The sequence below is a fragment of the Perca flavescens genome, chromosome 15 (genome assembly GCF_004354835.1).
Source record: "Perca flavescens isolate YP-PL-M2 chromosome 15, PFLA_1.0, whole genome shotgun sequence".
Lineage (NCBI taxonomy): Eukaryota > Metazoa > Chordata > Actinopteri > Perciformes > Percidae > Perca > Perca flavescens.
This window is the reverse complement of record NC_041345.1, coordinates 25,325,673-25,351,965: the sequence shown is the minus strand read 5'-3', so window position 1 is coordinate 25,351,965 and position 26,293 is coordinate 25,325,673. Positions and strand designations below refer to the sequence as shown.

Below are 26,293 nucleotides of genomic sequence, written 5' to 3'. Positions count from 1 at the left end.
AATTTGCTTTTAAAAAGAATGCCCCAGCAAGTATTTTTGTGTTCTTCTTCAAGGCATAGTTCTTAAACAGCAGATAGACAATTGACCTTAGAAGCAATGAGCAAATGAGTACCAAAAAAGTAAGAACTACTGTGAACTGTCTTACAATCCATAATGCCATTATGGCGGGATAACCTTTTGAAAATAGGCCTCAATAGTCACCTAAAAACTCCCAGTTAAACAAACTAAATGCCTTGATTGTGGTCTTAAATCACATTTTGACAAAATCTGCCACTTAAGTCCAACAGAAATATCTCAACAATTGGATGGATTGCCAATAAATTCTCTACATTAATTCATGGTGCTTAGAGTATACATCCTAAAGACTTTGGTGATTCCCTGACTTTTCCTCTATCGCAACCATGAGGTTGACATTTGTGGTTCAGGGTGAAATGTCTCAACAACTATTGGATGGATTGCAATGATATGCGACATTCATGTTACTGTGAATTTGTTTTAACGTTGGTGATGCCTTAACTTTTCATCTAGCACCATCATCAGGTCAGAACTTGGATTGCCCCAATTCTTTGGCAAATTGCCCATCAGCCTCAGCTGTAATTTGTATTTTGTGCTAATTAGCAAAATGGTAGATGATGAACATGGTTAACATTATGTTAAACATTATCCCTGTATAACATCAGCGTGTTAGCATTGTCATAGTGAGGATGTTGGTGTTAGCATTTTGCTCAAAGCCCTACTGTACAGTGTAAGTACAGTCTGACAGAGCTGCTAATGTGTCTCCAGCTTCATACACAATGCACAGACATGAGAGCTCTTCTCTCAGAAAGACAGTGCTTGCTGCTTATCTAAAAGAAAATTCCCTCAAAATAAAACAAATTGGTTATTATTCTGCAACATGACCAAGAAAACTGCAGTCTGAGGTCATCAGACTGCAGTACTTTAGATGTTTAAAAGACAATATTATAGTTACATAACTGTGTACGTCTTTGGAAAGATTTCTTCCTTCACTCCATCCAAAAACCTTGTGCATTTGACCAGGCTCCGCTCCCGACCGTTTTGTAGAGCTGTTGAAAATGTTGTTTCCATGTTTATCTTTTCACCTCAGGGTCATTTAAAAATGCATTTGACTCAAATTGCATTTGAATTTATGTTGTACTTGCAGCTTACCACACTCTCTCTCTCTCTCTCTCTCTCTCTCTCTCACACACACACACACACACTGATGATGGGTTAGGGCTCTGCGCTGTGAGATAAGATAGGTCAAATGCGGCGCTGGGCTGAGTGTGGGTGTTGGGGGGGCTGCATGGTGAATAGCAATGTCCAAAACTAATCGGGATTAACTTCTAATCGCTTCAACCACTGGGCCGCTATGCAAATCAGCTCAATTATGGGCACAGGCCTAGGCCCCTGATTGGCCCTTATCGTGACTGGGCGAGGGCACAGAGGGGAGGAAGGGAGAAGGGGGTGGACTGGTTGGCCCCGGCATGGCTGCTCACTTGAATAAACAATGCTGCTGTTTATTTCTTTCTAAAAATAGAAAGCTTGTTGATTCTCTATTCTTTGATTGTTGATATATTTAGTCTATCTTCATGATGCTTTGTGGTTTTTATTTTCATCTTTATATCATGTGAACTCTGAGTGAGTCTTTCTTGGCAGATTCTCTCTGACTGTTTCCTAGAGTATTTAATCACAACCCTTGGGATTATTTATTTGAATGGGTCTACTCTGTACATAGGAGGTGGACATAAAATGAAAAGTAAAATGTTGGTCCACTCAAAGCTCTTCCACACTATGTCCAATCACGACCTGTTTTTAATCTTAACTAATCTGGCCTGTTGTAAGTATGTCCACCCCTAGCTGTGATGTAGTCTGATACTACACTGCCACTATAGTCTTGCATAGCCAGACCTATCTCCAAAGTGCTGTGTTGAGTTAAAATTATGACAATAAATTATGATACATTTTAATTCACAACTATTAAGGATGAGTCACTTTCTTATCAATTGAGGTAGTTAGAATATCCATGTTTTACAAACTTTTTGTTTTTGTTAAAGAATAGCAAAACCAGTATGTCCATTCCAACACTTTTGTACTGTGAGGTATAATTAAAATTGCACCCTCAAGGGACTACCAGTGAGGCTTTATCATGAGCCTCAATGTGCTGAACAATGAGATAAAATAGCATATAACGCTTCATAGAGCTGCAGACTTGATACTTCTCATTATGAGTTTGATATCTCAAATTTATAATGACTTTGTGTTGACATGATAGTCATTAACATGTCTATGTGCAAATAAAATGTAACCCACCTCCATTTTCATATGTAATCCTGCTGTAGGCTATATCACAATATATTTGGTAAGTAAATCAAGGAAGAACTAATGTGTAGTATTTTGCAGTCTCCTCATCAGTGCCAGGATGTAATATGATTTAACCATTATCTGTTATCTTATGTATTTCTACAGTTACGGACGAGTATATGCTGCCGACCCCTACAACCACACACTCACTCCTGCAGCCACATACAGCGTTGGTGCCATGGTAAGACTATCATGCCTGCGACAAATCTCTGTTCTACATTCCTGGTCCTCTTCAGACCATGCATCATTCCACTTCCTTATCTGCAAAGTATCTCACTAACAACTTTTTACTTTTTAATTTCCAAAAATGTGTCTCCAAGATACACATTGAAATTGAGCTTGCGTGTCTTGCATGTCACATGCTTGTACATTGTTTAGAACTGCACTTGGTGCCTAGGCTTGAGTGGAGTGAGACTAACTGACCAATCCTCACAGCATATGGTGTGGTTGAGTAGGGTGATGGCAACATAAGCCTGCTAATTAACTACAGCAACTGAGTTTTAGTGGCCATATTTATATTAAAACATTAAAAAGTATAAAAAGATGTATGATCACGATAGGTAGTCTTAGGTAGCCCTGTCAAATGCCAAGCTAACCAACATATTTTAACTAAAATAATTAAATGAAGGTCTTACCTCAATGCAGTTCTATGGGATGCTTCACCTTGGTATTGTTGGCATGGTAGGCCTTAACAAATTGTCATTAAGATGGAACTAAAGTTGCCCATAAGGCCTTCAAAGGGGGCCAATCATCCTCGCAGTTGGTGGTCTACTCAAAACTCATGACCATAGGTGAGATTTGGATTGGATGATGAATCCAGAATAAGAAAGGAGTTTATTGCCACAATAATTACCCTACTTGGTGCCTACCTGCCTTGTTGATGATTGGTGCATACATACACAAACATACATATTAAACATTAATAAGAACAAACAATCAATACAGAAACAGAGACAGATATATACAAAATAGCTTTTTATGCAGTTTAAGCACTGTGTGCAATGGGCAGATGCATAGTCCAGGATGGGGGTTAGTGCAAAGTGTAGTAACTAGGGGTGAGGGGTTGAGTGTCAGTGACAGTGGGGGACTAGGGCCTTGTTGGTGAGGCTGACTGCAGAGGGGAAGAAACAGTTTTTAAGGCGTGAGGTTTTGGTCCTGATGGAACACAGCCTCCTGCCAGAGGGGAGAGGTTTGAACAGTTTGTGTCCGGGGTGTGAAAGCGATCGGCAACAATCTTTTCAGCCCGCCTCTGCGTCCTGGAGGCCTACAGGTCCTGGAGAAATGGCAGATTGCAGCCAATTACTTTCTGAGCAGAGCAGATGATACGCTGCACTCTGCCTCAATGATGGATTCAGGAGCTTGACAGACTGGTGACTGGAGGTGCAGCTGTTGGTGTACAGGGAGAAGAGCAGAGGGGAAAGGACACAACCTTGAGGGGGACCGGTGCTGATGGTCAGAGAGTCAGAGATGTGTTTCCCCAGCTTCACACGCTTTTTGTCAGATAGGAAGTCTATGATCCATGTGCAGGTGGAGTCAGGCACATGCAGCTGGGACAGCTTGTCCTGCAGCAGAGTTGGGAGGATGGTGTTTAAGGCAGAGCTGAAGTCCACAAACAGGATCCTGGCGTAAGTTCCTGAGGAGTCCAGGTGCTGGAGGATGAAATGAAGAGCCATGTTGACTGCATCAGAGGGTCCAGGAGGGGGTTGGTGAGGGTTTTGAGATAAGCCAGAACAAGGCGCTCAAAAGACTTGATAATCACAGAGGTCATGGCGACGGATCCAAAACATTCTCCTCTCTGGTTGAGCATTTAATAAACTGTTTGTATTTGGGGAGTTCATGGAGGGATTACCTTTGTCGAAGTCACCTAGCATAATAACAAGGGAGTCCGGGTTATTCCGCTCCACACACAGTATCTGGTCTGCGAGCTTGCGAGCTTCACCTTCAAGCTGAGCTCCCTCTTCACCACAGCAGTGCGGTACAGCCTCTGCAGTAATTGTGTTTCATCTAACCATCACTCTTGAACAAGACTCCAAGATACTTAGGCCCGTTTTGCACTGCAATCCTGAACTCATACCTGGAGGAGCTGTATGTGAGAATGCAAATGCCCAAATCAGATGGACTGGACATTAGACTGATTTTACCCTGCCAGCTACCAAGTACACAGTCTGTTTAATGTCTGATTGAACCCATGTCTGAGTAGAGCAGCTCATTGTCATTTACAGTAAGCCTGCATGTTGATGGTGTTTCATGCGGCTGGTGTGAAATGGGAAGAGAACAATCATCTGAGGATGAAAAAGAAGGGTAATTTACACGAGGACGGGAACAAAAATGTCTAACTGGAGAGACTATGACATTTGAAAACTTCTGTAAGTAAGGGCCGTCAAAGAAATTCAAAGAATGAAGCAAAGCCTATACCAGAGAGTGAAAACACCATCTGACACTGGCAATCTCCTGTTGTGGGCTACATGTGTGAAGGGGAAACTCTGCAGAATGTCCGGACTTGATTCTTCATTGTCCGGAGTTCATGTGAGAAAACGTCTTTAAAGTCCTTCGCTCTCTGCACCGGACGTTGTGGACTGATGAACTACACTATCTGCAGTCCTTAGGTCACCATTTTGGACACTCTCCGTCCATTCTGTCCATGAAAATCTCCAGCAGAATCGGTACAACCCTGGAAGAGCCCAATGGACGTGGGGAACAATGCTTGAATTATTTCCAAAAATATGGACACAACGTTAAATAAGACATGCAGCCCATACTCCTGAAGAACTCCCCACAAAACACCCTGGGGGACATAGCCTTTTTCAAGGCTACAAAGCACAGGTAGACTGGACTAGGCAAACTCCCCTCCAGTATCCTGACAAGTAAAGAGCTGGTCCACTGTTCCAGGACCAGGATGGAATTCACATCCCTCCTTCAAAAACTGAGATCTGACTAAGGCCACTTTACTACTTTCAATCGAGCTCTATGACTTTTAAAAGTAAATGACCCCTTGGCCTGTGCCCAGAAGGCTTGTTTAGGTAATCCATTCTTTAAGCCCAATTTATGCTCCGTCGTTAAATCTACACCGTAGGTATGTAGGTACATACGTAGGTACATATGTAGGTACTTACGTAGGTATATATAGATCGGACCCTACACTGTAGCCTGACGTGCACTTCTCAAGAAATGAAACTACATGTCTCAGCTATGCAGAACGCAACAACTGTGATTGGTCCGCTTGGCAGTGGCTTGGTAGAGTCGCTTCAACCTCCTCCTTTAACTTTTCCTGCTACAGCTTTCCGACCATCGGAAAGCACAGGAAGAAACTACGTTTCTCTGTCTAAGCCTCCAGAGTCGTACAATTCCAGTATTGAATCTGTTTAACAAACCAGAATCATCTCAAGTCCCTTTAACATTTGCAAGTTATAAATAACTAAACTATGTGCAATCACCTGGTGAATGCAAAATGGGTATGGAGTGGCATTTCTGTGGCAGGTGCACAGCATAACATATTAAATGTTTATTAAGTTTAAATACTCTCTTTGCAATAATTCAATTACATTTTATTTAGAGTGTCAAATCATAATATATGTTATTTCAGGACACTTTACTGTTAGAGTAGGTCTAGACCACACCCAAGAGCAAGCATTTGGTGGCGAGGAAATGTAAACTTCCTGTAAACAAACTGCACAATGCCAAGCACTTTGATAATTAGCACTCATGACTCGAACTCATGTAGTCAAAAAAAATTAACAAATATACTAAAACCAAATAATGGATCAGACTAACTATAGGCAAATATTCATTATTAAAAGAATGCTCAGGAGCAAAATAACAGGATCGGGACACCCCTTTTTCTGACTGAAAGAAAGGACCCCTTGGCCTGTGCCTGGTATGCCAATTTGTAGCGCTGTGATTTTGGTCTTTGCCTGATTATTCTACCCTCTTTTTAAGAGACCATTGACCGTACGTAGATAAAAATCTTACAAGAGAGACAAAGTCGTCAGTGCAGGTACTCCGTTCAGGTTGTATACAGCCCTGACAACCTATACCAATGAAACTACATGCCAGCCTTTATGTAGCAAAAATAAATCTGCAAAGGCCTCGCCACACCACTTGCTACTGCTCGTTAAGCTCATATCTTCCATGATCCTAAGAAAATGATTGATCATGCTTTTTTATAAATGAGCCTTTTGGTTCATACGCTAGAAACAACTGCATTGTTAGCTATATATTTAATTCCACCAACTGCACTCCCCAATCTCCACACGCTTCATCTCCTCCATACTGTCCCCCTCCCCCACCCCATTCTCTTCTTCAGTTGCTGTGCATAAGCTTTTCTGCAGCGCTGACATCTCCTCACTTAAACTTAATTGAATTTGTCTGTGCTGCTAACGGCAGTCCAAATGACACATTAATCCCGCCTGTAAAAGGTGATGAATGTCTTCATGCCTTGGCAGCCCAGTCCATGTTAGTTATTATATTTCTAATTTGGTGGATACCACCTCACCCCGCACTCCCTGGTAATGAAATAATTAGTCATTTTGATAATTAAATCCCTCGTGATGCCGCAGCCGCAGGGAGGAAGCGAGGAAGGAAAGGAGTGAGCAAGAAAGCTGTGTGGGCTGGAGGGAAAGATTTTCAAACTTACTGGTTGGCTACAAATCAACACCCTCCAAACTGTTTGCAAACAAAAGAAAATGACTTTCTTCAAATAAGGTTTAAAGTGTCAGTCAAGTGTCAAATGTAATATGCCACACCTAGCATTTTAAACACTTCTACTGCCTTCCATGTGCTGCTCTACAAGCTAAAAACATTTATTTTTTAATTTAGGTTATATTTCTTAGTCTTGGCCATTATTTCTATTGTTATGATATTGTACATGTCTACATCGCTGACAATACACATGAAATGTGCCACAAAATGGTTAAGCATTTCTATTGAAGCCCTTTGCTAATGTTAAATTAGGTTTGAACTATCACTAGGCCCTGCAGTATTAAGCTTTCCCAATTGCCTTATTTGATTGCTCCCCACTCCTTGTTTTACCTGGCAGTAGTTCCAGTCTGCCATAATGCTTATTTCTTTTCTGAGGATTAGGATCGAAAAGCAAGGAAGGATCTTTGAGGAGACATGAACAAGGATACATGAGAGCAGCCTTTGCGGAAGTCTTTTACCAGGCCGACACACCCCTTCAGTAGAAAAATCTGTCACCCCTGGATTCCTCCAGGCGCAGATGTACCATGTTCTGGCTGAACTGTGGTTTTTGTAAAACACTTTTCAAAATAAAACAGCCAGGTTTATGGTGATTTGTGGTGAGTCTTGACTTCTCACAGCGAGACACGCGATCAGGCGCACGGAGAGAGAGAGACTGACGGATGGACAGAGAGAGACACACAAACACACAGCCACATATAGGCTACAATTACCACAGTTTTCCCCTGTCTCTTTCTATTGGAGAGAGAGAGAGAGAGACACATGACTGGCACGTAGAAATTTGGTGTATGAAAGGCCAGGCGCACGATCAGGCACGTATCTACGCGGTGTTTTCCAGCTGTTAGTTGTTAAAATAGTGTTATGATGTGATTTACGATTGGGAGTCTTCACAGGGTGTTTTAAAAATTAACTGGATGCTCTAGTCTAGTCTGCCCGGCCTATGCAAACCAAGGTTATAATCATTAACAACAAATTAATGAACAAAATAACAAAAACTAGGAGGGAAAAAACATTGTCGTTAACTGAAATTAAAATAAAAACGAGGCATTACAAAAAAACGATAACTAAAACTGTAATGTCTGTTTGCAAAACTAACTAAAATAAAATAAAATTATCGAATAAATGTCCTTAGATTTCGTCGATGTCAATGTCTTTCATAGGGCAAATAACGTTATATCTTTCAGAGTTGACATTTCCGACCAAAGACCTGTTTCATACAGTCTATGCCATAGTTTCCGACTGGGAACCCAGAAATTCCGACATTTCATGTCCAATTAAACACAACATACAGTCCGTGCCCCTCGCCTGGCAGCATGGTGGTACCGAAAGTCTGAAGAAAGCGGCAGAATCCTGTTTGATGACTGTGTCAGATAAAAGCAAGTGCCTTGCAGTGGAATGTGGTAAAATATGTGGACAATTAATTAAAGGGAAAAATCCCACGAATTTGAAAGTACATTTGAGAAGCACGCACAAGGAGGCTAACCTAGCTTACCTTAACAAGGTAAAGGGGAACGCAAAGCCCCCCCTACCCCAAAACAGAAGCTAACCCCGGTAGAGGGCATGGATGTATGGGTACAGGGCGTGGATGTATGGGTACAGGGCATGGATATATGGGTACAGGACATGGATGTATGGATACAGGACATGGATGTATGGGTACAGGGCATGGATGGATGGGTACAGGACATGGATGTATGGGTACAGGACATGGATGTATGGGTACAGGACATGGATGGATGGGTACAGGACATGGATGTATGGGTACAGGACATGGATGTATGGGTACAGGACATGGATGGATGGGTACAGGACATGGATGTATGGATACAGGACATGGATGTATGGGTACAGGGCATGGATGTATGGGTCAGGGCATGGATGTATGGGTACAGGGCATGGATGTATGGGTACAGGACATGGATGTATGGGTCAGGGCATGGATGTATGGGTACAGGGCATGGATGTATGGGTACAGTTCATGGATGTATGGGTCAGGGCATGGATGTATGGGTACAGGGCATGGAAGTATGGGTACAGGGCATGGATGTATGGGTACAGGGCATGGATATATGGGTACAGGACCAGGCAGCATGACGGAGACAACCGTAGGACAGAGAACACTACAGGAGGGCTTTCACCGGCGACCCGATAGCTGCTGGTTAGTAAATACGCAGGAACGCCAAAAGCGGGAGGTAGCGTGGGTTAATATGTGTGTTGATACTGGGATGTCTACACAACTGTGTGAGTCGATTGACTTCAAAAAGTGTGCCAGTTCCCTCGAACCAAAGTTCAAGCTCCGACACGCCTGGTGGAATTTAGGGGTTAGTGACAGCTGATCAGGCTGCTGCACAACACCACTGCAGTTTCTTCCAAAGTGAACTGACAAATAACAGAATCAACCAAGTTTTAGATTTGATTTATTTTCTGATTAACCGTGTGGTTAAAAAATTGTGGATCTGTATTAACTGTAGGTCTGTGCAGATGCCTGTCAACAGGGGAAACATGCAGAGAGACAACAACAAAAAAAAAAAGAAAGGTCTAATTTCTCCTAAAACGTGTGTCCTCGTTTCGTCTCTCCTCACATATTTTCCTGCATATCACCTCGTGTCTTCAGTGGGAGGGACTAAGTTGCAGAGAATAGAGGGAGGGAAACCTGGACGCATTAAAGGTAATTGGGATGTACCCTCTGTTTTTTCTAGTTCCACCAGTCTTACAGTTGTCACTAATTAGCCTATCCTTTTGGTATCAAAAACCTTTCCACACCATTCTCTGACCTAATTCACCTTAACTGTCCCTGAATCCAACCCTTACCCAAGCAAAGAACAGATACTCAGCTGCCTAACCAGACTATGTAACGACATTGCAACTGCTACTGCTGCTTCTGGCGCAACTGGCTTGCTGGGAAGTTTCATCTAAATGTCATGGCCCGCTCAGTAGTCTAGTGGCTCTAGCCATCATATACTTTTATGTCTAGTTCCACCAATCCTACAAATATCCAGTAAAATTAGCATCCTCAGGTATCAGAAACATTGTTACATGTACCTTGTCCCTTGAAATGTCTTACCAAAGAAAAGAACTTGCTTTCAATATGAATTTGTCTGCGAGTTTAGGGTCTGTTAAGCGGGCGCAACTGGTGGGTTTGTTGAGTTGGGTCCTCGACACCGAGAAGCGTCAACAGTGTGTGTTCCAGCTTGACAGAACCACCTGCACCCACACCCCCTCCTAAGCAAGAAAACACTGTTTGGCTAACATCTGTCTCTAAGACACATGCTACCTGTGCTAGCAAAAGGCATCTCCGTTAGGGCTGCTCCCTCTTAGTCGATTAGTCGACTAATCGGTCATTTTGGTCTTAGTCAGCTTAGATTTCTTTAGTCGATTAGTCATATTTGTGCTTTTTTTCATGCTGCATGACTTATTTCCAAGAAACGTACGAGCGCATCTCTGGTAAACACAATAATTAAAGTGGTGCTTTTGCATGACTCTTTGCGGAGAAACTCAGATTTACAGATCTGTCGATTAAATCAACTAATCGATTAGTCGAAACAATTGAAATTGTGTTAGTCGACTAAGAATTTCTTTAATCGAGCACAGCCCTACTCTCCATGTCAGTCATGGAAAGCACCCTTACCATCAAATGATGGGACGTAGCCAACATCACCACGCAACCAATCAAAGTCGAGGTTATTATCGCCTACGTTCCTAGATTGGGAAACCTTTGGGGCTCTCCTAAATACTGACAGATTTTCTAGACGAATGCAGTGCAGATAAAATGTTTCTAAAAGTCGGAGCAAACATGTATCACTGAGAATGTTTGGCCAGTTAGAACTCCACTCCTACTCTGAAAAGCTTGATAAATAGCATGGTAAAAAAAAAAAAAAAAAAAGATTCATAAATGCAGTTTCATCTGGACACACACAACTTTCAACTGAACAATTTCACTGAAACGAACCGACCACATTTTATAATATATCTAAAACGAATGCTGCTGAAATCTCCATCTCCACCCAGTGAAAACCAGCATGATCCATCCACAAGATTTAGCACCATCCTGGTTCACATTCTGCTCAAAACCACCTTGTGACTTGATTTCTTTGATTCATCTTTTACTCCACTTTTTCATGATTGTATTGACTGGATTTTTTTCATATAGCAGTTGGCATGTACCCCTGGCATGAAGCGTCTCGCTGTGCTTGCTGCATGACGGTTGCTCCGGTCATTGGTCTTTTCATCCCCCATGGGTTTGCACCGGAATAACGGTAATGTTGAATCTCTAGTTGTAGTTTGTCCAGGACTAAGGGGGGCTAACGAGGGTTTGTGTGTGTGTGTTTGTGTGTGTGTGTGTGTGTGTTTCTATGAATATGGATGTGTGTTTGTGCATTATCGTGTATGTGCCTGTGTGTGTGTGTTTCTATGAATATGGATGTGTGTTTGTGCATTATCTTGTTTGTGTGTGTGCGTGTGTGTGTGTGTGTGTGTGTGTGTGTGTGTTTCAGAACGCGTTCACCCCACTGACAGATGCGAAAACTCGGAGCCATGCCGACGACGTGGGGCTAGTGCTGTCCTCTCTCCAGGCTAGTATATACCGGGGAGGCTACAGCCGCTTTGCACCCTATTAGCAACACCTCCAACCTATACTCAACCTTCCAACCGGACAGAAAGAAAGTGTGCGTGCGAGCGAGTGTGTGCGCGAATGAAAAACAACGGAGAGAATGAGTTATCCGAGGAGAGACGTTACCGAGGCCTGGGTATTGCAATACATGCAGTTTGTGGATCATTTCAGCATCTCGTAAGAGAGAAGTACAGAAAAACAAAAGAATACAGTGACAGCTGATATTTTTCATCTTATACCTCAGATATTTTGTGCTGTGTATTTTGATATTGTGGGTTTTTAATTTCTAAAGATTTAAACCTAGATTATCAGCTGTAGAGGTTTTTTCCATGGTACTAATAGAGAGCTGCTAGAGTAATGATTAGGACACGAATGAAATATTTATCAGATTTCAAATTGTTAGGGCTTGTATAGAACTCCAACCCTGTAAGATAGGTCATAGTCACACTTTGGGGTTTTTATGTTTTGTAAGAGTGTTAAAGTGACTATGCTAGTCAGTGTTGTTGTTTTTCTTGTCTCAGCTTCCTTTGGCACTTCCTCTGTCCGTTTAGCAATGATAGCTTTTTAGTTTTCCCTTTGGTTTGGGAGGAAGTAAAGAAGCCGTGGGAAACACAAATATAGTCTCTGAACCGGAAGAGAAGCTGAGAACAGCCATTATTGCTATTCCATCATCTTGAGATGTCAACTTTTTATTTCTTATCTTAAGAAAAAGCTGTTTACTTGTGACTGCAACTTTACTATTATATGTTTATAGTTATTTCGCCAAACCAAGATAATACTTCTTTCCCAAGACAAAACCTATGTAGTGTCTGCATAGTCATGAAAACTGCATGTATTGTAGCCCAACTGCATTGAGTGCAACATGTGGTTTTCTCGTTTTTGTTTTGTAACATATAAAATAGCAGTGCATTCAAAAAGAAATAAAATGTTCATTTAAGTTTGACTTTGTATCTCATAATTACAAAATCCCATCTCTGTTTCAAACATGAGCATTATCCACCAACGTTCAAAGTCAATTTAAATTGTGTTAAATCAGATTGGCCCGTCGTGCATGTTGTTTAGCCTGGAAATAGATGTTGGAAAGTCAACTGTGATTGGTCTTGTCCGATTTGGTCTGAATATAGGTTGGCAGCAACTTGAGACCAAGCTGATTCTGTAGCAGTGCAATCTAATGAAACCGCTAGTCGCGTAACTTTGATATCTTTTAACCTGAACCCTATTTTCCTATGTTTTTTTATGTCTAAGTTTTTTGAAAATTGGTCCAGTACGAAGCAAGACCGCTGCAGTCGGCAGCGGCGAAACAAGCTACAATGTAACATTAATAGGCAATTGCGCACCTTCCATTTCCGTCCACTAAAAGTGCTGTTTTTGCCACTGACATTCTCTAAGTGTCTGACAACATTATGAAAATGATTCTTGCAGAGATAGACCTTTCCATTTAAGAGTAAGATCCTTTTTGTTTAACATGTAACAGTCCCAACATCACTATCGCTAAAACAGACTCCATTTAAATAAACAGTAATTTTGTCACGGTAACACACACTTTATTCAAAGTCATCAGAACTATCAAAACTATCAAAAGCCGTCTTGGTTCGTCTTTCCACTGTTCCAAAAATCACCACTCTGGTTTGGTTGAAATAAACCGTTAATTTACCCTCTTACATGTGGAAATATGCTGGCTCTATACACGCTAAAAGTACTGATTATTTACACGGAGTCTGTTGGGTTTGGACGATTTCTAAACTGTTTCTGGTTAAACTTACTCTTTAACAAAAAGGTCTATCTCTGTTGGGATCCTTTGCATAATGTTGTCTGACAATTATAACAATCTGAGCCTTTCAGTGGCAAAAACAGAACTTTTAGTGGATGGAAATTGACGGTGAAAATTTGCCCTATTGGGGTTACTTTGCAGCTCGGTTCACAGCTGCGGTTACAGCGTTCTCGCTCAATGCTGGACCAATTCCAGAGGTCTTTGTTCACATTAGTTACATTAGACACCACTGAATGTTGAAACATGCCTAAATTACCCTTAAACATCTTACTGCACAACTATTACACTCCACACATCCAACCCACTCACACAGCACACTCCAACAGCAAAACGTAGCTGTTGATTTTATGCAAAACCTCAATGTGCCCCTTTAAGTGACACGATTAGCACAGCAACTCACAACATCAGTTCATATGGCCACATGATTAGACAGTCTAATAATAATTACTCAAGGTGAACATCTCGTAATTATAAGATACTAAGTCATAACTACAAGATGAGGTCTCCAGTTTTTTTTTTTTTAATCCTTTGGTGAATGCAATGCGTTTTCATGTTTGATGTTTCTATAGTTATGACAAAAATGCAACAAGTTTCTCTAATAAGGGCATTTCTGCTTTTTCATAAGTTATCGTGAGGTAATGGGGTAATCAAGTCACAATCGCTTTCTAAAAAAAAATACAACTACAGCAAGTATTAGCAGTCACAGCTGCTCTGAGCTTCCTGAGATAGTCAAAGTGTAGTTTAGTTTACTTTGTAGGGAGAGAATGGTGTGAGTCAGCACCTTATTCAGCCTGTATGTTTATTGACTGAATAATGTGGTTATGTCTTACATCACTTCAAGCCAAAGCTTCTGACGGACATATCAGGCGTGTTAATGTGTATAGTAAAGATTCTACATAGATATGAGATGAGAAAAAAAGACTTGCCATGGCAACCAAACTGTTCAACCATTTCATTGCGTTGCCCACATGCTGTGATATGAAAAATATTAGGGCCACAAAAAAAAAAAAAAAAAAAAAAGATTTGGTAATATTATAGGATAATTGCAGAATTCTAAGGAAAAAGTCAGGATCCTGGGGAAGAAAGTCAAACTTGATCATAGAATTCAAACTTGGGATCCTAAGATGAACTGTTGTGTGGCACTAATCCTCTTCCGTACTGAGTAGTGTTGGCATCCAGAAGTAGATGTTTTTTTATATACACTTCCAATATATTCATTGGTATAATTGATGATTTTTATATTACAGGAGAGATTTAAAAAATTATATATATAGCAGTGGCCAAAGCCACTGTGCCTATTTTATCTCTTTGTTAATTTTGTTTTGCCTTGTTTTTTGTTAAGTTTTTTTCATTATTAAAATTGAAGGGGGGGATACAGTATAATAATCCAACAATGTATTATATTTGAACTGTGCAGTGAAGATGTTCTCTTATATGAAATACACAATAGTATCATGTTTTAGATTTAGAAGAGTAGAAGAGTTGTTAGGGCGAGCTATCTCATTTTCTATCAAATCATATTCTGATTTTTATTAACTCTTTTCAAATAATGTAATCACAATGTAGATACTCGCATTCATCAATATTTTTTGTCAACTGTACCATTTTGCACATGCAACTTGTCATTTTCAGATAAAACCTTAGACATATCAGTGCTGTAGCTGTAATTTATTTTGAACTCTTTTTTTAATATCAGTTCTGTATTTTCTGATTCCTTCTCTTTAACTCTCATGTCCTTCTTAATGTAACATCCTTTCTGTTATTTTGAACCTTTACTAAAATTAACTGTTTGAATATTATAATACTAAATAAATATGAGAAATAAATGATTTGTGAACAGGCTAATCTACAGTATGATGTAAATAGAACTTAATGGAATAAATTTTGCAGTGTATTTGAAAAGCACTACACGGGCAACAGGAGCTCTGCTACGGCTGCATTGCAAGCCAGCCTACGGGCCGCTTCCTGTGCCACATTCTGTTTACAGCTAATCTCAATTAGTCGTGTTGTTACATATCTCCCTTTTTTGTATTTATAACTAATTAGATAGGGACAACTCTCAGATGCATCACATAAAAAAAAAAGGCAGCAGTAAGAGCTCCGGGGCCGCTCTGTGTCCGTGTGTGTCCATCAGAAACTGGACAACTCGTAGTCCTCACTATGCTGAATGTCTGACTCCGCAACCACTTTATACAAGCTCTGCTTCCAGTAGGTGTTGTGGTTCAAAACAAGGCTTCCTACCTAGTCATTGTATGTGCATGTAGTATGGTTCTTCCACAAATCAATAACCATCAATAAAGTTTTGTTTTCGCAAGATGTTCTCGTCTGCTTCCTCTTTTGAAAGCTTTGAAGTGAAGAGATCCTCGAGGACATAATAGCAAAAATAGCCAGATCGCATTTAGTCTAGCCCATTGTCCTAGCCTGACGAGCCAGACCACCACATCAAGATCTTGGGTCTGGGAACTCACCGTTGACGGAGCTCAGTCCGAGGGGCGGGATAAATGGTTGTCTTTCAAATTCCCTCTGCACGCAATAGGATAGCGCTACAACCAGGCAGAGCAACGAAGAAGGTAGCGAAGCTAGTTGATAGATTCAACTTTTGCCGTATCCGGTCGGCAAAACTCCGAACACATCTTCCTTTTTTAAGAATGATTTCTGTGTTGTTATTTGCCCTTTTCTCAAAGAAAAGCTGAACTCCAAGTCTTCCAGAAGACTGCTCCTAGCAGCAGCAGCCATAAGCCCCGCCCACCGACTCTATACACAATGTGATTGGCCTGACCAGAGTTTTGTTTTTCCAGATTGCAAGCCAACGGAGAGTGCCTAGACCCCCCACATTGTAAACAAATGCCACATGTGAACTATGACACTGCATTAACAGTATTTATTTATAAATGTGCAATAACAGTATCTATTTTTCGTGCAATAACCTTTTTTATATGCAATATTAATATGTATGCTGCCTTCATTTTAATGTTAAAATAACACTGTGTAGCATTTACTATATATATATATATATATATATATATATATATATATATATATATATATATATATATATATATAGATCAGAATTCTCCTTTGTTTTTAAATGCCTGAGGTTGTAATTAAAACTCTTTGATTTTGTGTTGGTGTTATGTCAGTTTCAATACATTTTACACGCCACATTAGACTGTATGGATCATTTTGTTCATGTTAAATGTTTTCACGTCTTTGAAGGTTAGAGTTAGGCTATATTAGACATGGTATAAATAAATCACTCATACATAAATGTGTATCCATGTAGCTGCTTTTTAATACATTTACTGAGCAAATGCTTTCCCAACCTGCAGTACACCATCAGACGAAACGAAGGAGGGACACCAGCCATTATTCATCATTTCACCTCGTTGGAAGTGAAGTACTTTGGGATCAAGTGAAATATGCATGTCATCCCTGCTTCCTAATTGAAGCAAAGAGAAGAATTACTCTCCGTCTGAATTTGATTAGTGTCATTAGAAAAATTTAGCCAGGGGGTTAGGCAGAAAGATAAGCAATATAAATGTTTAAACTTGATGTAGGGTTGGCATTACCAAAGGTAATTATGTCTCGCTAGCGCAGAAATAGGTGATCCATAATTAATGCATATCAGGTCACGTGATGGAGATGTAATTTAAACCGCTTTTTAATTCTGCAATTCAGGATAAAAATATTGAGAGAGAAAGAGAGAGTTTTTATTCAATTCCTCCTCTCTGATAAGAGACGCAGGCACTGAGCATCTCTGGGATTTAACTTTATTAGAGTTTCTCATATATGTACACTACAACATCAACTATACTGTATAATGTGTGTGTGTGTGTGTGTGTGTGTGTGTGCGCGTGCGTGTGTGTGTGCATGCGTGTTATTACACTGCAGCATTGTCAGACTTGGTCTTTCTGTACCCACATGGTGTGCAGACTTTATAAAATGATCAAACTGAACATTTTTATTTTTCATATGAATAATCCATAAATAGTGTTACACTGGTCATATGATATTGTTACTGATATGACCACATATGTTAAAACATACAGTAAGGCTTCATTTCACAGGCTCCTGTAATTTTTTAATGGAATGGAAGGGGTGAGTTTTGTTATGAGAGATAGACATAAAACAAGATCCTTTAATTCTAGTAATTAAGAAAGAACTATGAAATGTGTTTAAAATAGTCATAAACTGCACTCTACAAGAACTGTAATTAATAGCAAGTAGAAATAAACCGTGTTGGGCAAGTTACTTCCAAAATGTAATACATTATAGATTACTAGTTGCTGTCATTTAAGAGTAATTAGTTATATTACAATATTACTGTCTCTGAATTGTAACACTGCTTTTGCGTTACTTTTGAGTTACTTTCACCAAAATGACCGCAGCAGTTTGACTTGGCAGGTAGCTTGTGAATTTCACCACCGGAAGAAATGTTTCGCGGTGTTGGTGAATTCTTAAAAAAACAAAACACCACTAAATGTTGCGTTAAAATGTTGCGCTGTAACTCGCATCACTGAGATCGTAACAGGTATAATATTACCAAAATGTAATTAGTAATGCGTTATATTACTCCGTTACAGCAAAAAGGAATACATTACTGTAATTGCATTACTTTTGTAACGCTTTACTCCCAACACTGGAAATAAATAATTACTAGTAATGTAAAGTATTCAAACTATACTAAGAGAACAAAAATTAGTAAATGAATGGGTAAACAATGAATCAACTGTTTAACTCCACAAATGGGCTTCCTCAGGTAAAGGTGGACATGTACCTGCCACTTCAAACTGGGACATCACATCATCACCTCCTGATGTTAAAGGTGCCGTAGGTAGGATTACGAAGAGCCAGGACTTAGCCAAAAAAATTTGAACTTTGAGCTTTTTGTTTACATTCAACATAACGGCCATTGATGCCGCTGTAGCTGCTACGTCACCCGGATCGTTGGTCTGATTGGTTGAAGGACTATCCAATGAGCCCAGAGGCATTTGAGTGCCGTCCGTTGGAGACGCCACTTTGGAAATGAGCTGTGTATGAACCTTGCCCAGACACACTCTCAGTTACAACTGAGAAGGGTCTGGTGTCAACCAGGCTGGCCAACAGTATAATAAATAAATAAATGATTCGACATTTATTCCTGGGAGTGTGGAAAATGCCTTTTAAACCGCTTTGGTTTATCATGTTGGAAAATAAAATGTACAGAAAGAACAAGTGAACCATTATCTGGCCACTGCATGTGGACCATAAAGTTACTAAAAGGACATTTACTTGAGATTACACGAAACTGTTCTTTCAAAATGTATCTGGCAATTAACAACTCAAAACAACAAACTTAATGCCTTGACTTTCCTTATAATTAGAAGTCAATTACATATTTCAATTCAGAAATCATCAAAGGAAGTTATTAGAAAATTAAATCCCATTAAAAAAAAAAAGCTTCACCAGATGTATTTACTGTTTATGCCAAAATAATTGTCATTGTACACGCTTGTGACAGCGATGTGTCATCATCATGCCAGTGCCTGTTCAGACATTTTCAACAACTTTACAGTCATTTCCTGTCTTTACACAATAATATCTTTTATTCAGACCAAATCTTTTCTTAAAAAGGAAAAGCTGTGTAGGCTCTGTTTCTGCCTGCTTTCTCCACAGATCATGGCAATAAAACAAGTCAGTAGTCAGCAGTCGTTTGCACTGTCAAACTGTGACACAGCTCACAGTGAGCTGGCAGAAAATTTGGGGATTTGGGGGTGCTCAGACAGTGTTTAGAGTGAAGCGAGGCCAGAATCAATCTGCTTCCAAACAGTGCACAATTCATTCAGCAAATGTTATACAATCGGTACAGTTTTTTTTTTTCCTTTCTTTTTTTCCCCTTTGGTCTACCTTCTTGCCATTATGCTGTGATGTTTAGTTTACCTACTCCACTACATTTTTCACTTATGTCTATGCCTACACGTTGTAGACGCTGGTTCAGCATTCAGAGCCAAGCTCAGGCAAAGCCACATGGTCAGCACTGTGTGTACAAGCAGGTTGTGATATTCAGTGTTGTAGCTCCATCCAGTGGTCAAACATGTTCATTACAAACACTGACCGTATTATGTAACGCCTTGACGTTGGATTAAATCCTCTAAAACGGTTCTGTTTTCAGTAGGCTCTGGTCTGTATTGTTCAGAGGCCAGTGTAAAGTCATTTTATATCTATACTTAGATGTACAACATATCATTCTCATTTATATCATTCTCTATTCAAAGCAATACATTCATTCAGTGTGTCTATGAGAGGCTTCTCTTTAGTTGGATCTTGTCCACCATCTTGTGGACCTGGAACTGCATTACAGCTATTCTTTTTCAGTAACCTCCCCCTAGCTATCCATCCCCAGCCCCCGATCATTGCCACTGCCCGCTTCCCAAATGAAATGAATTATGGGATCTGTACTACTTTCTTTATAAAACTCCTTCAAATATTCATATGAACTGGCTTCAGCAATACATGCCGCTGCTTTGGTTTAAAGGGGCTGTACTTGACATACAGAACATTAATATAGCAGCCATCAAATATTTAAGATGTAAAGATATAGTGGCGTAACGGCGTCTGTAAAAATAATGGACGTAGCATCCGTGACGTCACCCATTGGTTTGTGGACTGCTACTGTTTTGAGCCAGGGGTTTCCATTTTGGCTAACGCCATCTTGGTATTTTGGAGCCAAAAGTGACCATGTTTGGATAAAACGGCGAGCTATAGAGGAAAAGGCGCCGATTTCCTAAATATGGTCCAACGAAAAAGAGGCGGTCTCGGTCAGGATCAAACTGAACCATGGTCTGGTTTGTTTCTAGTGTGAAAAGTGCTTTTTGGAGGGTTCGGACTTTTGCATCAAACGTAAGAAGTTCTGGCAAGTTATCGTTGTGTTATAAGAGAAGTGTAGCTCCTTTAAGGAACCGCTCAGTGGTTAGTGTGTGTACACAGTGAGAGAGAGAGAGAGTGACAATGGATACGCTTAAAGCTGACAGCAGTCGGCTATCAGAGCAGAGAATAAATTAGCAGTTTGCTTATTAAGTGGTAGTAAGTGTACAGTGTAGGCTTCAGTTTGTCTCTGACTGAATGTTGTAGCTCCTCAAAACCCAAGTAAAGTTCCTGTGTCTTGCTTCTCAACAACGCAACAAAACAAAAAGAGCCATAGTAGCACGGGGAGAGGTTCCATCACCAGAGAGAGGATACGAGAGGACAGGGAAGCCTGTCTACAAACCAATCAATCGGGAGACACGGCTCACGTATAAGATGACCACAGGATGTAGTTATGTCATGTATAGTTCTTTAACTGCAGTGTGAAACCAAAACTAACCGGATCAAATGTATACAATGTAACACGAACCTTGGTTTGTTTGAAAAGTTTACTGAGGTTAAAAAAAATCAAGTGAGAAGTAGGGTCATTTCACCATAGACTTTTAAAGACACAAACTTCTTTTTGGAGCTAGTGGAGTTGCCCCATGCTGGAAATTTGATAGAATGTAGGTTTAAGGCACTTCTGCATTGGCTTAACTTCTCAGGCACGGAAGTTGCCGCTTGGTCCTGAGAAGATAATGGTGTCACATTCCCTCTGTGTGTGTTGTAATAAGCCCTTTTCACGTGACGTATGTTTACATCCGGTGTCACAATGGAATGCTTCTGCCAGTAGCACATCATTATGGCTATTGAGTTTACCCAGTCCCCCCCACATCTGCCACCAATACGACTTAACGACGTAGAAGGTTACCTGTTTGATTATGAAGGTACGTGTTTAGCTTAATTTAGCTAACATTAGCCCTATGCTAGCAAAGGTTATAAGCTGACGAGTTTCTGTTTTGCCGATAAACAGTGTTTAGACATTATTTTTGAGTAGTAGATAGATAGATAGATAGATAGATACTTTATTCATCCCGAGGGACATTTTAGGCATCCACTAGCTTGGACAACCATGCCACAACAAACACACATACACACATATATATCTCACACACATAAAAAATCTCTCAGTCTACTATGGACCGACCATGTGATGCAATGAACCATGATAAGGTGCTATGGTGGAGTGTGTGCAATGCCGGTAGTGCAAAAGTGAACAGTGCAGGGATTGAACAGTGCAATAGCTTACCATTAAATATTAACTATGACTATGAAAAGACAAGAATGTAAGCATAATAGAATTAAGAACAATATAGGGAATAAGTTAGAAGATGGTATGACCACAGTCCAGATTACGTAGCAGAGCTAATATAGCCTATAAGACAGTCAGGTGTACAGCAGACAAAGTGATATAATGGTAGGGGCTGAGAGAGACAGGCTCATGCTGAAAAGTCCATTACTCCCCTCCCCCTTTGTGTGGTATTGAAGAGTTGGATGGCCCTGGGGACAAAAGGACCTCCTCAACCTGTCTGTTCGAGCATGACAGTGACAGAAGTCTGCCGCTAAACATGCTCCTCTACAGACCGCTAACTCTGTTGCAGCTTCTTTTTAATATTACTTCTGTTCGCTACAGTCTCGGCTGTAAGATAAGTAATGTATTCATGGCTAATGCTGCGCCCTTTTCAGTCTGAGGTCTGTTTTTGTATCATTAAACTTTGAAAGACATCTTCATACAAAACGTTATTCTTAAAAACCGAGGTGGGTTGTTTTACGACAATAGAGACTGGGAAAGATTCTGTGAAAACCCAAAATCAGAAACAATGTTCAAATGTCCCATAAGTGTTTTCAGAACAGTTTCAGAACAGCCAATTTTTCTTAATAACAAAAAAAAGAAAATTAGGTTTTAAACATTGTGTACAGTTGTTTATAATAATACATGTTTTGTAAGAACATCACTCATTGTTATGTCTCTATGAACAGGTTACAATAGACTCTGCAGGGGTTCCTGTGGTACTCAATGTCATGTTCCTGCTCTGCAGCATGGTGGCCCAATGGTTAGCACTGTGGCCTCACAACAAGATGGTTCTAGGTTTGAATCCACGTTGTTCCGGGCCTTTCTGTGTGGTGTTTGTATGTTTTCCCTATGTTTGCGTGGGTTTCCTCTGGGTGCTCCGGTTTCCCCCACCATCAAAAACATGTACTAGGTTCTCCAGTCGGTGCCCTTGATCAAGGCACTGGCTCAGATCTGGAGTTGGTCCCTGGCGGGCACTGTGATTGGCTGCCCACTGCTCCCTTGAGGGATGGGTTAAATGCAGAGAATGAATTTTTTTATGCATGTGTATGTGACAATAAAGTACCTTTACCTGCTGGGAAAGGACTATGTAATCACATAGTAGCACTTGCTCACTATGTTACCATGGGCATGGGCAGACCTGGCACTGGCCTAGGACACAAGTCAGATATTATTATTTGTTATACAAGATGATGCAGAACTTTGAAGTTTGTATTGACTTTTGACCATTCATTGTTCATCATTGTTATATCAGGGAATTGCACCAGAGGCTCACCAATGATATGGCGGTGTGTAAACCAACGGCTAAGGGAACAAAAAAAGTGTCAGAGATGGTGTGAACAGTGCACACTGTACAGAGCCTATGATGGTGAGTCTGAATGAGAAACATTCAGTCTGTACAAAGACTTAAATTCAATTCTTAAAAAAAAACACAAACATAAAAGTGATTATTATTTGTTACTTTTTATATAGACATTCAGTGGATATTATTACATTTGTATTAAAAGCATGTACGGAGAGTTGATGAGTGTGGTTGTCTGTTTTAGTGTAAAAGATAAGGTGACATTTTAATGAAATCTAAACTTGACATATCTCACTTTCATGCCAGGGCCTATTCCGGATCCTCACGTCATGGCCAGTGCTGAGAAACTGAAAGACATCCGTCCGCAACCAGGGATATGCAAATTGCTGCACGGGCTTGAGAGCCTTCATTTGGTGGACTCTAAATTTGGCCCGGTGCCATTTGGGTCTGTGCTATCTTACCAATGCCCTCCTGAAATAAGTAAAGACATTATTAAACACCCTGGGGCCAGTGAGTTTCCTCAGTTGCCCGTTGAAGACTTTAAATTTCCAATTGATTTTGAGCCCAGCTACACGCAACAACGCCACTTGGACAGCATGATTGTGTCACAGGAGATCTCTGCTGCTACTGAAGCAGAAACACACGAATGCAGTCAGAATGCCAGCTGCGGAGCCAGGTACAGCCAGCAGATTCCGTGAAATATGCCATGTTCGCGGGGAGTCGTCTGCCAAGGCTTTTGGCAACCCGCTTTCTGAGAGGAACTCCTCAGACAGCTGATATGAGAAGAGGGTTGGATCTGAAACCTGAGATACTGAGGCAATATTCAGATTTTTGTGATGTCTCTCGGAAATAATGTGGGGTCATCATCCATCCTGATTGACCTCACCTTGCAGCCAGCCAGGATGCTAAAGTCTTCTGCCCGACAGAAGCACCACCATTTGGGCTTGTTGAGGTCAAGAGTTGCGATGTTGAAAACGTTACCCAAGTTAAACACCTGATCACAGTTAAAGGCCAGGCCTGCCTTAAGAGCCACAAATGCTATTATCAGGTTCAAGACCAACTGGCCTTCAGTGGTGTGACTTCATTACCGATACCCGCGCTGACTTCAAAGTTGTCTGTATTTTTTGGTGTGTAAATAGTTTAAGGTAAATGTGGAAGGTGAACCTTTGACTGCAAATGGACTTAATTGTGTTAAATACTGTATATCTCCTATGTATTGAAATACACATTTAAAAAAATATTACAATGTTGTAAATGTTCTTACCAAAATGAAAAAGGATTGCAAGCAGTTACTTGCAAACATACATTTAATATAGTTTCATCAGTGCCATGACACATAAGCACATAACAACATACTGTTTAACGGAATTTCGTTTGATTTCCGGTTTCACCGGTTTAGTGTACGAGGCTAAAACCTTTTTGATTTTATAACCAGTTGAACTGGCAAATTAAACTTTTTATTTATAGTATCAAATCATACCAAGAGTTATCTCAAGACCCTTTACAGATAGAGTAGGTCTAGACCACTCTCTATAATTTACAAACACCCAACGATTCCCCCAAGAGCAAGCATTTAGCGCGACAGTGGCGAGGAAAAACTCCCTTTTAGGCAGAAACCTCAGACAGACCCAGGCTCTTGGTGGACGGCCATCTGCCGGTGCCGGTTGGGACAGAGAGACAGAGAAATATGATTCATTGTAATTATAGCAGTTGGTATGATGAACAGTGGCAATTATAGTAAGAAGATGCTGATGTGTGGTGAGCGTCTGGCTGCACGATATTGGAAAAAAACTGACATTTTCTTTCATTAAATTTACATCTAAAACTCGAAACAAACTTGAACTAACTAATTACTTTGTTCAACATCCTATACAGTATATGGCTTTTTATCACTTTTTTGACAAACTATACTATGGCTTTTTTATCACTTTTTTTACAAACTATACTATGGCTTTTTAATCATATTTTTCGACATATTATACTGTTATAGTTTCAGTATTTTGCCTTGTGTTTTGTGCTATTTTCTCTGTAGTTTTTCTGTGTTTCCTGTTTTTGTTGGTTATTCTGACTGCCCCTGAGACTGCCCCCTGAGACTGCCCCTGAGCCTCTCAGGTTCCCCTGAGACTTGGCTGGCTCCGCCCCTTGCCCCCGGCTGAGCACCCTCCAGAATCCCGGAGCTGCCCCCCTGGCTAGACCACCCTAGCAGCTTCCCAGGCTGGCTCTGAATCCCGGCTGGCGTCCAGGCCCCCTGAACTGGTTGTGACCATTCCCCCTGAGACTTGGCCAGTCTCCGGTGAGACCTGGCCCGCCCCTGTGCCCCTGCCCCCCTGAGACTGCCCCTGAGACCGCCCCCTGAGACTTGGCCGGTCTCCGGTGCCCCTGAGACCGCCCCTGTGACTGCCCCTGTGACCACCCTGAGACTTGGCCGGTCTCCGGTGCCCCTGAGACCGCCCCTGAGACCGCCCCTGAGACCGCCCCTCCGGAGACCGCCTCTGAGACTGCCCCTGCCCCCCTGAGACTTGGCGGTCTCCGGTGCCCCTAAGACCCCTGCCCCCCTGAGACCACCCCTGAGACTTGGCGGTCTCCGTGCCCCCCTGACCGCCCCTGACACCGCCCCTGAGACCGCCTCTGAGACCACCCCTGAGACTTGGCGGTCTCCGTGCCCCTAAGACTGCCCCACCCCTGAGACCACCCCGTGCCCCAGACCGCCCCCACTGCCCCTGAGACCACCCCTGGCGTTGGCGGTCTCCGGTGCCCCTGAGACCACCCCTGAGACCGCCCCTGAGAACGCCCGGTGCCCTGAGACCACCCCTGAGACCGCCCCTGAGAACGCCCCTGAGACTTGGCCAGTCTCCGGTGCCCCTGAGACTGCCCCTGAGACCACCCCTGAGACTTGGCCAGTCTCCGGTGCCCCTGAGACCGCCCCTGAGACTTGGCCGGTCTCCGGTGCCCCTGAGACCACCCCTGAGACCGCCCCTGAGACCGCCCCTGAGACTTGGCCGGTCTCTGGTGCCCCTGAGACCGCCCCTGAGACCGCCCCTGAGACCGCCCCTGAGACCGCCCCTGAGACCGCCCCTGAGACCGCCCCTGAGACCGCCCCTGAGACTTGGCCGGTCTCCGGTGCCCCTGAGACTGCCCCTGAGGTCGCCCCTGAGACTTGGCCGGTTTCCGGTGCCCCTGAGACTGCCCCTGAGACCGCCCCTGAGACTTGGCCGGTCTCCGGTGCCCCTGAGACTGCCCCTGAGACCGCCCCTGAGACTTGGCCGGTCTCTGGTGCCCCTGAGACCTCCCCTGAGACTGCCCCTGAGACCGCCCCTGAGACTTGGCCGGTCTCCGGTGCCCCTGAGACCGCCCCTTAGACTTGGCCGGTCTCCGGTGCCC

The 26,293-nt window shown here is 41.8% G+C and overlaps 1 protein-coding gene across 16 annotated transcripts in view; it reads left to right on the top strand.

Annotated features, from left to right (window-relative positions):
- The window catches only part of rbfox1 (RNA binding fox-1 homolog 1), a 363,925-nt gene extending 350,975 nt beyond the window's left edge, over positions 1-12,950 (top strand). For 6 of the 16 annotated variants that reach the window (XM_028599614.1, XM_028599615.1, XM_028599617.1 and 3 more), the window contains 2 exons: positions 2,467-2,542; positions 11,550-12,950. In XM_028599614.1, the coding sequence (XP_028455415.1) occupies positions 2,467-2,542; positions 11,550-11,672 (199 nt within the window). In that variant the 3' untranslated portion in view covers positions 11,673-12,950. Of the gene's footprint in view, positions 1-2,466; positions 2,543-7,434; positions 7,682-9,670; positions 9,725-11,206; positions 11,390-11,549 lie in introns of those variants that run through there. The other 10 variants (XM_028599625.1, XM_028599618.1, XM_028599624.1 and 7 more) reach the window with 7 other exon arrangements.
- The last annotated feature ends 13,343 nt before the right edge of the window (positions 12,951-26,293 follow it).